Source organism: Sciurus vulgaris, assembly GCF_902686455.1.
Source record: "Sciurus vulgaris genome assembly, chromosome: 17".
Lineage (NCBI taxonomy): Eukaryota > Metazoa > Chordata > Mammalia > Rodentia > Sciuridae > Sciurus > Sciurus vulgaris.
The window spans coordinates 14,503,305-14,517,911 of NC_136478.1; the positions used below are offsets into that span (position 1 = coordinate 14,503,305).

The window sequence follows — 14,607 nt, forward strand, 5'->3', positions numbered from 1 at the left end:
AGGGGGCAGAGTTATTCCTCCATTTACCTGCTCTCTTCCATCTCTGATCACTGTAAGCAAAAGGATGAATTAGCTGTAGCCCTTAATCTTAAGAGGTTAATCAGTATCACATCATATCTAGAGAAGTCTGCTGGGAAGTCAGGCTCTTGTGTTAATTGAAATCTTCATAAGTGTTGGCAGTACTTTGAAAAGGTATGCGGGACTCTTACCACATATATTTGACTTCTGCTTCCAGCTGAGATAGAGTAATAAAGACCAGTCATACCTTTCCAACTGAAACAACTAAAAACATGAGAATATCTGAAAGAATGATTTTCAAGGCACTAGATATTATATTGTGAAGAATACTGATCCCAAGAGATGAGAAAGAAGGTGAGCTCTCCTATTATCCCACTGTATTGCCTTGAGAGAATTTCCAGGCCGAAACACAGGGAGGGGCCTCTGTGTGAAGCCTAGTAGACTCCCTCAGCTGAGATAAACAGTCTGGGGGGACCAAAGCAGCTAGAATTTGCAGGACCAGAGCACCAGAAGAGAGAGAACTCTGGAGGTCTTCAGAGGGTCTCACACAAGTATTTAGAAAAGTACCAATAAGTATACACAGGGAGGAAACTATTTAAAAACCCAAGACAGAATGCCAAAAGGATAGGCAGTTACAGTACTGGATGCCCACACAGGGTGGGAAAGAGTTCACAGAACAAAAAGACTTCCCCGGATAATTATTCTTCAGTACTGGGGAATAATTAGCCCTAGCAAAATAGTACACTGGTCCTGTCCAACAAGACCCAAAGGGATCGAACGATTTCCAAGTAATGTCAGTGTACTGAAAAAAAGCTTATGGAAATTTATAGGGATACAAAAATATTCAGCACCACACAAGGTAAAAGTCACAATGTCTGGTAACCAATCAAAGATTATCAGGAATGCAAACAGGCAGGGAAACGCAACCCATCATAAGAATGACCAATCACCTGCAACCAACTCAGAGCTTACATGGATGTTAGAACCAGCAGAGGATGACGTGTTCAAGAGGAGAGACATGGAAGACATTTTGAACTAAAGACCAAAATTAAACTTCCAGAGATGAAAACTTTAGTGTGTGAGATAAAAAATACACTGAATAGGATTGACGGCAGATTAGAAGAAAAGATCAGTGGACTTGAAGACAGAATTGGAAACTATTCAAAATAAAACACACAAAGAGAAAAAGAAAACACTTGAAAGACACAACATGCCAAACAAATGAAAAGCCCAGAACATTAATAAGCTATGAATTACCTTAAGTGGACTAATACCTATGGAGTTGGTGCCCTGGTGGGGGTGGGGGAGTGGGGGACCCTGAGGGGCAGAAAACAATGTATTTGTGGAAATAATGACTGAAAATGGCCAATTTAAATCAGGAGTCATATCCCTCAGGTCCGAGAACTGAACAAACCCCTAGCACGTGAAACATGAATAAAACTATAGTAAGGCACATAAAAATCTTGATGTGGTAAAACCAGTGATAAGTGGGGGGGGGGGGGAGTCTTAAAAGTAACTAGTGAAAAAATACATGAAAAATAAGAATGCCACCATATCTGTTACTGGAAACAATCCAAGGCTACGTTTGTGGTCGTTATCCTCAGAGAAAAGGCAAATTGCCCACCAGTCATTCTCCATACCCTTTACTGGTCCTCTGATACCAACATTAGCCACTTTATTGCCAAAGTCATCACTGTTTGATTTAAAATAGACAAAATTCACAGCCGCATCCCAAGGCATGGCACTGATGAGTTCTTACGAACAGAGCTGTCAGGCAAATGGGCTCCAGCTATTCTGTGCTCAGGTGACTCCTTTCGCAGGCCTTTCGTGCTCCCTTTGCAATTCCTCAACCAATAAGAGCATTTTAAAAACCTCCTCCCTTGTTCAGAGGTGGAGAGGTCCTCTTGCACATTGCCTGGTATGCACCCCTGTTCGCTGTTTCCCCTGCCGCTCATTCATTCGTTCCCGGTCCCATTTCAGGTTTGTAGCTCTCGCCTTGTGCCTCTGGACACCTCAAGACAGGCAGCGGCCGACTGTCCCAACTTATTCCATCTCCTGTACTCTAATCCCGCACATGCAAGCCGCTCACCCTTCAAGGCATGCTGAGGCAGACGTGGGCCCACTCTGGCCAACAAGCGGACTGTAAGTTCTCATGGCCAAATTAGTCTGTAGAGGTTGGGCATTAAAATCCTGAAATCCAAACGCCCCGACTGAACTCTCATACAAGTCACGAGCAGAAACCTGCCGAAAGATCTGTGCATCCTCTGATGTGCGAAGGGTTTGCACTGATAGTTTGCAGCAGTAGCGATAGGTTTTGAACCTGTGGTGTGGACCGGGCAGTGGTGTCACGACCACCCTATGAAGCAGATGCTTTCAATTCATCTTACAGTGGCAACAAGAAACTCAGTCAAGGTCACAATGGTGGAGCCGGAATTTGAACCCCACCAAACTGGCCTTGGAGCTTACTCTCACCCACCCTTTAAGTCTCAGGAAACAGTGGGATGGACAAGAGGAACACTGGACAGGTTCAACATGAGGTTGGTGCCTCTGTGCCTCGCTCCTCTCATTGTGGATGCTGGGGGTAAATGTCGCCCACTTTCCCTACCCCAGAGGCCAGTTGAGGAATAAATGAAGAAGTATGTGATTTTACAAAATGGTTTTACAAGTCACACGAATAGAAGGCATTCAGAGAGGCTGGCCTGGGTAGGGTGGCTCAATGGGCGGAAGGAGCAAGCGCTGCAGCCTTAGGTCCTCTCTGCTCAGGCCCTGCTCTTCCCAGCTGCTTCTTGGCACTCATTTCTCAGGCCCAGGCAACTTTGCCCCAGAGTAAAACAGTTCGTCTGCTAGTTTTAATTCCCAGATTAATATGAGACTCAAAATTAGATTAAAATTGGATTGGATCGTCTTGGTCCATCTCTTCCACATAGGGAATGAAAGTCACAAATAAAGGGACAAAAAAAAAATTGTTTTGTTGTCTGTAATTAAAAAACTCAAGATGACAAATTCAGAGGAAACCAAGTCAACTAAGATTTCTTAAAACCATATGCCTCAAGTTAAAAAAAGAAAAAGAAGAAAAAAAAAAAAAAACAAGGAATGCAAGAGGAAGGAAAGGGGAAGGAAAATCCCACCTTCATCATGAAATAAAGAATGGAAAAAGCCTCCTACTTTAATGGTCTTGAGAGCACTAATTTCTTTGCAAGTTTTGCCAGAGCCCTGGCTGGTCCACCCCCAGCGGTAATATGGAGGCTGCACAAGCACATCTGTCCTGCTATAATTAAGGTGCAGAGCAGAGCAGCAGGTGCGAACTTCTCATCCTTCAACTTGACTCTTAAACTGCTTGTGTTCTTGTAACCTCAAGTCTTAACTTGTTAAAAGTGAGATTTGGAAGGTCATTAGTCTATAACAGGGACAAGGTACTGCAGACATTTCTTTAAAGCAAAATTAGAAACAGCTACCTAACACATATCAGCCACTTTAAGGTGTTGCCATTTCACATTTTCTGAGGGAGGGGGACTATTAATTCCAAGGAGATTAATATTCACATGAGCATGGTATTGAAGCCAGATTAGAAGACTTCCACTAGGAGAAAGTCTCTCAGCAAGTGCTTTGGTTTTCTGACTCAATCCTCTCTCAACGTAATTTAGGCACATAGAGATTCCCTGATGCAAAGGGCCCACTAACGCTAAGTTTTTGTCTTATTTTCTTGTTGAAAATTTATTGATAGAAGATTTTGAATTTTAAGTACCCTCCCCCAAAGAGCTGAGGCAGCAAAACTTCTCTGTGAAATTGGTTCCATTTAAAACATCTCAATGTGATCCTAAAATAATTATAACTTAGAGAGGCAGATGTGGTTTGGTTCTGAACCATTCTTACACTGTGCCTTTTCATGGGATGGGAGAGAAATCAGTGACAGGGTGCCAAGAAGACATACTGAGACAGAAGGCAACTGTTTCTTCAGGAACATCCATAAAGATCTGGGTCAGAGACGGTGACAGTACCTGTTGGGCACAGAGGTTGCAGCACTGGCCAGAGAACCAGCTTTCCTCTCTGAACATTAGGGATGCTCATGCCAGTTGCAGGGCTCTGAGAGTTTGAGGGAAGAGTCACTACTTCTTCTTGAATATCTGCTGCGGGAACCAAGAAGAAGTACTTGGTTGACAGTGGTTATCTGGGTCAACAGAAAAAGGTTTTGGAGTTTAACTCTCGGCAAAGAAACGATCCCTGTTGATCAAAGGCAGATGCTACACACCTTGCAGGGACATGGGCAGCCTATGATGCCATCCAAACCCAGCAGCTACAGCTTTGCAAATTACTTCTTAGTTGTGGTGATAAATCAGAGACGAACTAAAGGATTTTGGGTCCAATCTTGGATGTGACTTGTTAATGAATTAAAGACATTTTCCATTGTAAGAGAGTTTTTTTTTTTTTTTTTTTTTTAAATAAGACTAAATTGTCTCTTGCATGCGGGAATTACTAATGCTACTGCTGTTGTCCAGGCTATGCCTGTCTCAAATCCTGCTCTAAAACAGGTTTAGAAAAGCCCTTTGGTAGGCCAGGCAAATGTAGTCAATCATCCCCTTAATTTAACTTACTGTTTGCATCCTTGAGCTACAAACACTAGATCCAGTTACCAGTTCATCAAAGTTGAACCTACCTCTCTCCTGGCCACCAGCAAAACCTCTATGCTTACAGCTGTACCAAGTGCATACAATCTTCATATAACATTTGAATTTGTAGTTGGGTTGGGCATGGTGATGCACTCCTGTAATACCAGCTACCGGGGAGGCTGAGGCAGGAGGATCTCTCTTCAAGGACAGTTTGGGCAACACACCGTGAGACCCCTTCTTTAAAAAAAAAAAAAAAGAATTCAGCTGTTACTAGGAATTTCTGGGGCCAAGAATTTTCTAAGAGGTCAGGCTTACAACTTCCTTGGACCAATGAAAAAGTGTCATGGCCCAAACTTCTGGCACTTTGAGTGCTAGGAGATGCAAAACACAACACAACACAGAGTTTGTGTACAACCTTGTGTAATCTCAGCATAATACTCCCTGCACATACAAGCTCAAGATATTGTTCAAATTTACACACTACCAGCTGTCAACTTCTTCCTCTCATGCACACACACGCACACACACAATCTGGGAACAGAGACAAGAACTTTTTGCTCATATTTTTTTAATGTATCACAATGAGCAGGAAACATACTTGATGAAATATTTTCAAAGGAGTATATTCAATTACCATCTACAATCAACTTAACTATGACAACAAAGTTTTTGTGACAAATTTCTTTTTTCAGTTTGAAAGTTCCATGTGGTTCTGTTTGTTAGTCTCCATGTATTTTGGTACAGTTCAAGATCAGCATTGTTACAGTAACAAAAAAGCTAACAAGACTACATTATAGAAAAACACCAAGAACATCATTTTTGGTTTCACTTGCTCTATTTTTTTTTTGTTTTTTTTTGTTTTTTTTTTGTTTTGTTTTTGTTTTTTTGTACATTGCAAAGGCTGTTCATATACCTCTTCACCTCAGGGTCACGTTCATTTATGATTCCTTTCCTACCCAAACTTGCCCCCCTCCCCCCTGAAGAAAGTAAACAAACAAAAAAACTAGTCAAAGCTTTGTTTCACAGTGGGCAGTATCTCAGCGCCAACAAACAACCAACTCAATTTATGCTTCTATTTAAAATGTTTTAATTTAATTTATTATTTAAAAAAAATATATGTCCATGAACATCAAGTGCACTGGCTTGGGTCACTGCCTCTCTCTCCTGCAACTTCCTGCCATGCCTGAAGAACTCAGGTTTACACATGCCGTCTGTTTTACTTTATTTTCAATTGTGTAAAACTTTGGCCACATTCATCTCTTTAAATAGCATTTAATTAAAAAAAAAAAAAAAAACTTCCTAGACGTATCAACTCTTCTGTGTGTGTGTGTGTGTGTGTGTGTGTGTGTGTGTGTTTTCCTTTTTTTAAGTTTCTTTTTGGAAGGATGGAGAAATGGATAAAATCACTCCCATTCTGTGCATCAAGAGCTGGTGCTACGACCCAACGTGTCTGGCACCAACCCACACTGTGGAGTATTCGAGAAAACCAAAAACAAACAACAAAAGCAAAGGAGCAAACAAACAAAAAAAACCACCACCAACAACCAAAAAGTGAAGTGCCAATGGAGGTTACGAACTAATTTAAAAAGTGAGTTCAGATACCCTACGCAGCTACCCACTACACAGCAGACAGGAATAGATTCCCCGAGCGGGATGGAGTCCAACAGTTGAGCGTTGTGGTGAGTTCATGCTTTGTAAATGCTAGAGGTCACAGCCACTGTGGATGTCAGCCCACCAACTTGTGACCAGCTCATGTTTGACTTTGACTTTGCAACCTCATTGACTGCTTTGCTACTTCTGGGTTAGTGCTGAGAATTACTCTTCTTTTTTTTTTTTTTTTTTTTTTTTTTTTTTTTTTTAATGAACATACACGTGGGTGGAACAGTCGTGGAGGAAAGCATTAAGTGCGCGACCCACTCCAGGTGGAAACGATCACATACCCCTCAGAGGGATGCTGGTAGGTGGGAGCATGCTTAGCCAATCTACCCAACCACCTTATTGTTGCCAAACACACCCACAAGGTCAAGGCATGGCATAACAGAACACTGACAGTCACTGCCTCACAGAGGGAGGATGGCGTAGTAGCAAAAAAAAAAAAAAAAAAAAAAACAAAAACAAAAAACCAACCAACCAAACAAACAAAAAAAAACCCAAATTAAAAGCATCAGGGAAGGGGTAGCAAAATCACAAAGGAACCTAAAGTTGATGGGGGAGGGAAAGGGACAGAAATTGCACTATTACCAAGCAATATCATTTTTAGAAACAGTTTTTAGAGAAAACCTAGCAGAATTTGACAGGTAAAGCTAGTGTTAAATTGTTAACTGGTGTCACATAGAGAACCAAAAACAAAAACAATTATTTTCTATGATACAGACACAGAGTAACATACAACAGTTAAATGGCAAAAAATATATATATATATTTCATAGAGTTACAAACAAGATAAAATAATGGAAAACAAAAAAAACTGTACAACTTTAAAATTTAAAAATGTTCATCTCAAACACAGGGAGAAATACAAGAATTTTTGTTAAAAGGAAATAGCTTGTTAAAACAGTAAATGTTTTGCGTACTTGTTTTTGACACCTTATGCTACAACTGGATACTGATATGAATAGTTACGATGGTATTCTTTAGAATTTCTACTTAAAAAATTAAAAAGGAATTTGCACTGTGCATCAGCCTAGTTAGAAATATGTACAACAGTTCAGATCTACTCTTTCATTAACTAAAAACAAATTCATAAAAATAGTCCCGGCTAAAAAAGAAAAAAAAAAAAAAAAAAAAAGAAAGAAAGAAAGAAAGAAAAGAAAAAAAGAAATCCATTTTCAGATCTTGGAATGCTCCAGTCTTTTGCAAAGTCGATGAGTGGCTTCAGCACTGGGGAAAGAAGCCTGAAAGGTGACCAATGGAACCTGTATTCACAGTCTTCAAAGTTCCCTTTTGAAACATAAGGAGAATGACGGGGGAAAAGGACTTCACACTTTTGGGGGCGAGGGGAGATTGTGTCTGTTGATGTTTGGCTATGAAAGTGAAACAGCAAAGCATCTATTTGTCTCCAACACCTACATTTTAGCAGCACAAAGTTTTCCTTTCAAAGTTCAGACCGTTTTTAAGATTAAAAAAGGGGGCGTGTAGCATTGTGTTGTGTTACAAGAATATGGACACTGACGTACACACAAGTGCCTCACGTTCGCTTTCCTCTTCTGCTCTCTGTACACTGCTATCTGCTTCTTTGTTGGCTGCGCTCTGGAACACTCGCCGCTCAGACTGCCTAACACAAGGACAAAACTTTGAAGTAAAAAATGTGTCTTTTGGTATATGGAATTGTCATTAACAGTGGCCTCTCTGCTTGCAGAAGAAGCACATAACAACCTGGGAATCTTTTGTTTTACTCTTTCTTTTATTAAACTAAGTCTTGTTTGTTTAAATCAGAAACAAATTCTCAAGTAACAAGAACCCTTTCCCTTTTTTCTGCATCAGCAGTGAAAGGGTGTGTCTTTGGATTTTATTTAAAGCATGAAATTTCTTTTTCTGAGAGAGGAAAGAAAAAAACACAAATACAAAACCAAAGGCCAAACCCCTAACCAAAACTTTTTTTTTTTTTAAAAAGGAAAGTACACAACCCAATTACACAAACTGAAACAAATGCTTTAGTTTAGGAAAAGAATATTTGAAGCATCTACCAAACAAGGAGGAAAAGAAGGGGGTACAGAGAAAAGCCAAAGGAAGGATAAATAAAAAATAAATTTACAAGGCTACAGACAAAGGTAACTAGAATTATATGCCTTTAAAAAGTTTCAACTTCCCAACCAAAAATAATCTGTGAGGATCCTAATGACCCCTAGAATCCTTTGAAATTCTTTCTTTAGTTTTATAAAATAATTCTGCAGCTACCCTCTAAGAAATGAAGGCAGCTACCTTAAGTGGGAGATTATGGGATGGGACTTAGGAGGAGGAAAGAGAAAGTGGAGTTTAGGGACGGAGGGGAGAAAAGTTTAGGCAAATCAACGGATTGTAATCTATCTGCTAGGGATGAACAAGACGACATCAAATGAGGAGCTGTCAGCTGGACCATACAAAAAGCTAAATGTACACAAAAGGTTTTTCCTTTTAAATCTACCATACTGCTTCAGTTCATTTCCAATGCAACAATCTACTCAACACCAAAAATGGTCATATCTATCATAAATACAGAAAGTCAGTTTTTTAAAACTTATTTTTTTTAAGCTACAAGTCCTCAACACTCTTTGTGTGTGTGGGTTTTTTTTTTTTTTTCTGAAAGTGGGAGTGCTTAACTTTTCCCCTTGAAATTGGCTTCAGCAGAAAAGCTATCCTTAAAAATCCCCAGAAAGCTAAAGCAGTTCACATTGTTTTTTCTCAAATACTTTCTGCCCATTTTTTTTTTTAAATTAACAAAACAAAACAAATCTTTTCTGGAACCAAAAAAAAAAAAAAAAAAAAAAAAACCAACTGAAAAAATAATATATATAAAACAATGATTCTGAAAACAGAACAAAGTGTGAGCGATTGACCTGAGAATAAAAAGACATTACATTTCTTTTTTTTTTTTTTCTTTTAGCAAGCCATTGGTATCTGAATGCTAAGATAGCAAGAAATTTAAAACTGCAACAAGGTGGACTGCTTTCCCATACAGTGCATGCCGGGCTCCTCTGTGCTATCAAGGTGGGGCGTTTATTGAAAAGGGGCAAATATACAAGGGGTTTAAGCTCCGAAGACATGGGGGAGGCCCTGCGGACTTCTGTTTCCCAGACCAATAGTACCTTCAAAAGGACACAATGTAACAGGGGTAGGTTTTTTTTTTTTTTTTGTTTTTTTTTTTTTTTTTAATATTAAAAGAAAAAAAAAAAAAAAAAAGACGAGAATGTAAAATCACCGGCATAGATAGGTATATGGGAAAACAACCCACGCTTTTTTTTTTTTTTTCCTTTTTTTTGTGTTTTTTTGTGTGTGTTTTTTTGTTTTTTTGTTTTTTTGGTTAGAAGCTTTGGAATTGCAGTCAGTCTATTTTTGAAATTGGTTTGTTATTAATTTTTTTATTTAAATTCATTTGTTTGTATTGTTCATCTTCAAAGCTTACAATCTGAAGGTGTCCGTTCCTACACTGGTCAGACCACTGTCCTTGGGGCAGCTGGGGTCTTTGGGACCCTCCACCGGGCTCGCCGGTCCGTCGGACTTTTGGCTGAGATCCGTGTCAGACTCCTCCGAATAGTCGTCTGTTGGCATCGAGGGCTGAACCCCTGAGGTGCTGCATGAACTTGAGGTAACCGTTGAAGATGAGGAGAGAGGAGGGAAGGGGGCGGGCTTCGCGGCCGAGGCCCGCGCGGCCACCGGCCAGGCCTTCCTGGGGGCGTGGGGCGAAGCGGGCGGGGGCGCGGGCGCCGGCGGGGGCGGGGGGCTGTCGTTTGAGTGGGCGGCGGACTGCGAGGTAGATGCGGTGCTAGGGTCGGGGAAGCAGGCAGAGTGAGGTAATAGACTAGGGTGCTCTTTGGCGTTTCTCGCTGCTCTCGTGATTGTTCTGTGTTTGTGCAAGGCCGACTCGAGATGTTGACGCAGAGCTTCCTCCCCACACAGCGCGCTCTCGCACGCCAGGCAGTGGTACGAGCCGCCGCCGCCGCCACCGCCGCCGCCGCCACCGCCACCGCTCCCGGTGGGGACGTGAAGCACCATCTCTTGCAGGTTCACCACAGACTGGCCGAAGAAGCAGAGGGACTTCAGGTGGCTCCTCGCCGCCTCCTCGTCGCCGAAGCCCGCCTGGCACTTGCGGCAGACCAACTTGTACTGCACCTTTGGAACAATGAAGGGGTCGTAGAGGGAGTCCGCACTTTTGCTTTCTGCTTCTGGCTCTTCGGGGGGTTTCGGCAGGAGGGGGGACACCTCGCGGGGGGCGTTTTTCTGCTCTTCTGGTTTGGGGGATTCTTTGGCAGGGTCTTTGTCTGGGGAAGCAGCCCCCTGGGGGACTGGGGTTTGGCTTGCTTTGGGCTGCTGCTGCTGCTGCTGCTGCTGCTGCTGCTGCTGCTGCACTTTCTGCTGCTGCTGCTGCTGCTGTTGCAGTTGCCGCTGCTGCTGCTGCTGGATTGCCTCCTGCAGACTCTGCTGGTATTGCTGGTACTGCTGCAGTAGGGAGCCCGGAGACAGCCCCATCAGGGCCTGCGACAGCGCAGGGCTGTAGGGGAACAGGCCTTCCATGCCATACATAGGCTGCAGGTACCCGCTCTGCAGGGCGCCAGGGATCTGGGGGGCGTAATAAGGAGAAAAGCCTGGTACAAAGTAAGGAAGGAACTGGCTCGTGAGCAGTGCTGTGGGGTCTGAAGTCAAGGCGGCCTGCAGGGCCTGCAGCTGAGCAGGGTCCACTGCATACTCCATGGCGGGCAGCGGGGCAGAGAGCGTGGCTGCAGCCGCCGTGGGCGCCTCTCCTTTCTCCTTCTTGGGGACAGGCAGGGGTTCACCTTTCCCTTTGTGTGCCTTCTCCTTCTCCTTTCCTTTCTCGCTGTCTTTGTCCTTACGTTGCTGCTGCGGTGGGAGCTGTGGGGTGGGGGGCAGCTGGGCTGCTGGCGGTGGGGGAGGCTGCTGCACCTGTGGCTGCTGCTGCTGCTGCTGCTGCTGCTGCTGGGGTTGAGGGGGTTGCTGAGGGGCCATCGCCATGGTGGCTTGTGCTGGGGTCGGGGAGCTCAGCGATGCTGAGGACGGTTTATTTGGTAATCCAGATGTGGGGAGGCCAGGGGAAGGAACTGTTGTGCTGGGCAGACCCATCAAGTTCGGCTTAGGAGACGTTAAAGCTAAAAGGAACGGAGACAGGAAGAGAAAGCACCAGTTAGTCCAGGGTGGCGAGGCTGAAGCTCAAGACGTTTCACCTGTGTCACTGGCACAGTCTTAGATGTCAAGGTTTCAACCTGAAAGATTCTCTCAACACCAACATTTTCAACAGAAACATCCCACCAGGCTCAGGATTGGGTAGCTGAGCATTTTGATCAGGACCCAGTCCTGGGTCAGCGCCCATCCTTCCCCTTTCAGCTAAACAACTTCCAGCACCTTCCCACCCAACATGCCACACCCGCTAGCTGGCATTGTCCTTGCCATGCACTCCCAGATACCATTGGCTCTGCCCAGTGCAATTAGTCTGGAGGCCGCAAAACTAGCTGTTTCCAGCTGAGGCTCATTTGAACCAAAGGCCTTCATCAAAGCACTACAGAAATAGTACAGCCACGAGGCTCCACCAGAAGTTGTCTGGAGAAGAGAGCCAAGGCAAGAATCCTGGCAAGGCCCCAAGGCCGCAGCAAACAAAACAGGCTCTATACATGCTCTTCCTCTCTGACCTCCATTGCTGCAACTGAATGGGTGCTTTTGGAGGCCAGAGGAGAGGACGATGGGAGTGTGTGGAGGATGGGCCTGGGAAGAAATAAACACTCAACCCACTCAGGGAAAACTGCGCCAGTGCCTTGGCTCTGCTAATGTGCTCCAAGTCTGTTGAATAAGGCTACCACCTCTTCCTGCCCCTGTGTGAAGGAGGCTCAGGAGGGTTTCAGATGCTTAAGGAACCAGTCGCACAAAGAGGAGAAAAGCTGCAGCAGAAATAGAAGAGGGCAACGCACTGACACTGACGGTTCCTAAGCCCTGACCACGGGTTATGGGTCCCAGAGGCCTCTGACCATGTTGGCAGGCCCACTTCAGTCATGCTCAGTCCTGACCACCTCTGCTCTCCAAAGCCTTCACCCAGCCCAGGGCCTCAGTCCTCCTCAACACACACAAAACACCTAGAGGGTGTGTCTGGTTCCAGGGTGATGGGAGGAGGGTGCTGTGGCTATACCAAGCTCCGGGCATGTCCAGAGCAGGGTGGTGAGGAAGGACAGCGTGCTGGATGAGGAAACGCTGAGAATAGGCAGGCTGGGGAGCCCAGAGTGCACAGGCAGTGGCCCCCAGAACTCTCCATATTCACAACATCGGAACCGCTGCTTGGCACACATCCCTTCAGGGATTTTTCACAAAAGAATATCGACTTTTACACCGGAATGTAAAATTTAAAAAATCTTACAGCCCATTAATATTTCCTGCCAGAAAGCTGGGGCAGGAGTTCCACAGCATGACACTCCTCATGATAAAACAACCAAATCAAAACCACTTAGAGCCCACACCTGGGTGAAGGCTATGGTGATAACCAGCAAGAATGGTCCACTGTTGCCTTGACTGCCAAAACCATTACATTTCAGGTGAAAATAAGGTTGCTTCGAGTTGCCAGTCCCAGGAAAACATCTGCTAACACTGGATAGCACAAGGAAGCTTCCCTCAGCATCACATAATGAACTCTTCCAGAACAGCAGAAAGGGAATGCTGAAAGTAACTCATCCAATTTCCTCAATGCATATAAGCAACTGAAACCAGAGAAGTGACTGACTGTACCAAAAAACATTCAAATGCTTGATGGTTAAATTGGTATCAATGAGGCAGAGACAGAATGGATTATGAATTCTAAACCTGGAACAAGGCTCTTTCTGTCTACCACTAAGCAATGGGCCTGCTCCATGTTTTAGGTTTGAAGCCAGAGCCTACAGATCTGGGGGGCAAAGGGGGAATATCCACAGATGCCCCCATTCCCAGGGCTTCAGGCCTTTGAGACAATGATCAGGCAGGTCAGGAGGCCTTAAATTGACTTCAAGCATGTTCAACCAGTGGTCAATCAGGGAGATTCAAATTTTAAGAAACATTTCCTGAAGCCCTGCCACTTGCCAAGCTTGCACTAGCCACACTATTAGACACAGTAGCTCAATGCACTCTCACAATAATTCTGTGACCTCGGTTTTCTGTAAGATCAGAACCAAGCAAGATATTTCGTCACCCTGAGTCTTAGTCATGCACCTCTGGAGTCAGACTGATCCTGGGTGGATTATGGCTGATGCACACTAGCTGTGCAACCTCGGATCCACTAACTGCCCTCTTGGAACCCCAGTTTTCCACGATAGATATTACAGGGATCAAATGAAAGGCCATGTACAAAGAGCTCAGCATTGGGCCCGACATACAATAAATGGTTAATAAACACAAGTTCCTTTCCTCCCATTCCAGATCAATGCTCCTGAGCTGCGGTACGATCAGGTGCTGGCAACTGGGGCACATCTGGCTACCCTGACTGATCAAGAGCACAGCTTTCTATCTCAAGTCTGCTCAAGCGGTCAGAACCTAAGTAGCACTAAACGTATACCTGTTGACTGACTGGCTCATATTGGGTGTTGTGGAAGGAGCACATAGCACTGGGAGCCCGGAGGCCTGGGTGGGAGCTCTGGCTCCTACCCTAGCTTGCTGAATGGTCTTGACCTCTCTGGGCCTCAGTTTTCTCATCTGTAAAACAAGGGGAATACATCAGACATTCTGGTTCTACTTTGTTTTCACATTATTAAGATATGCTGGGCCTTCCCAAGCCCCTGGGCCACAAGGATAATTCAGTGCCTGGCACTTTCCGTAGCTTGTTTCCTGGCTTCTGTCCGGCAGGCCTAACATCGTTCTGTGGTGTTACTTGCCAACACATATATGCAATGACTGCTCTGCTTTCTTTTCTTGTTCTCTTTGGATAAGAAACTGGGACCAGGAATTCACTACTCTTTTGTCCTGGTAAAGATGGCCAAAGCTGTAAAACTTGGAGTTTTTTCAGTCAGAAACTAGGGCTGCTTTGGGAGGTGGCAGAGCAGCCTTTGCCCTGGGAACAGGGGCACATTTTGAAGACAAGAAGGCCCTCTGAGAAGCTCTCCTTTGCTGGGCATGCACTGGCCACCATAGGCTGTTGCGTACAGGGTCTGGGATGTGGGACTTGCTGACTTCTGCCAAATGCTCACAGGACCCCATATGGGAAGGTCCAATTCAGGAAAGATGGCTGGATCCAGAGAAGCTGGGTAAGGACAGAGGACGACTTATAAGAGAGGTATGGAGGAAGAACTGCAAAATTTCCTGTTGAGAACATAAAAGCAGGTAT

At 44.3% G+C, this 14,607-nt stretch overlaps 1 protein-coding gene across 8 annotated transcripts in view; it reads right to left on the bottom strand.

The window, feature by feature from the left end:
* Window positions 1–5,369: 5,369 nt before the first annotated feature.
* Window positions 5,370–14,607, bottom strand: part of ZFHX3 (zinc finger homeobox 3) — a 308,931-nt gene continuing 299,693 nt past the window's right edge. For 7 of the 8 annotated variants that reach the window (XM_079117846.1, XM_079117848.1, XM_079117847.1 and 4 more), the window contains one exon: window positions 5,370–11,425. In XM_079117846.1, the coding sequence (XP_078973972.1) occupies window positions 9,723–11,425 (1,703 nt within the window). In that variant the 3' untranslated portion in view covers window positions 5,370–9,722. Of the gene's footprint in view, window positions 11,426–13,842; window positions 13,980–14,607 lie in introns of all 8 variants that reach the window. The other variant, XR_013760296.1, reaches the window with a different exon arrangement.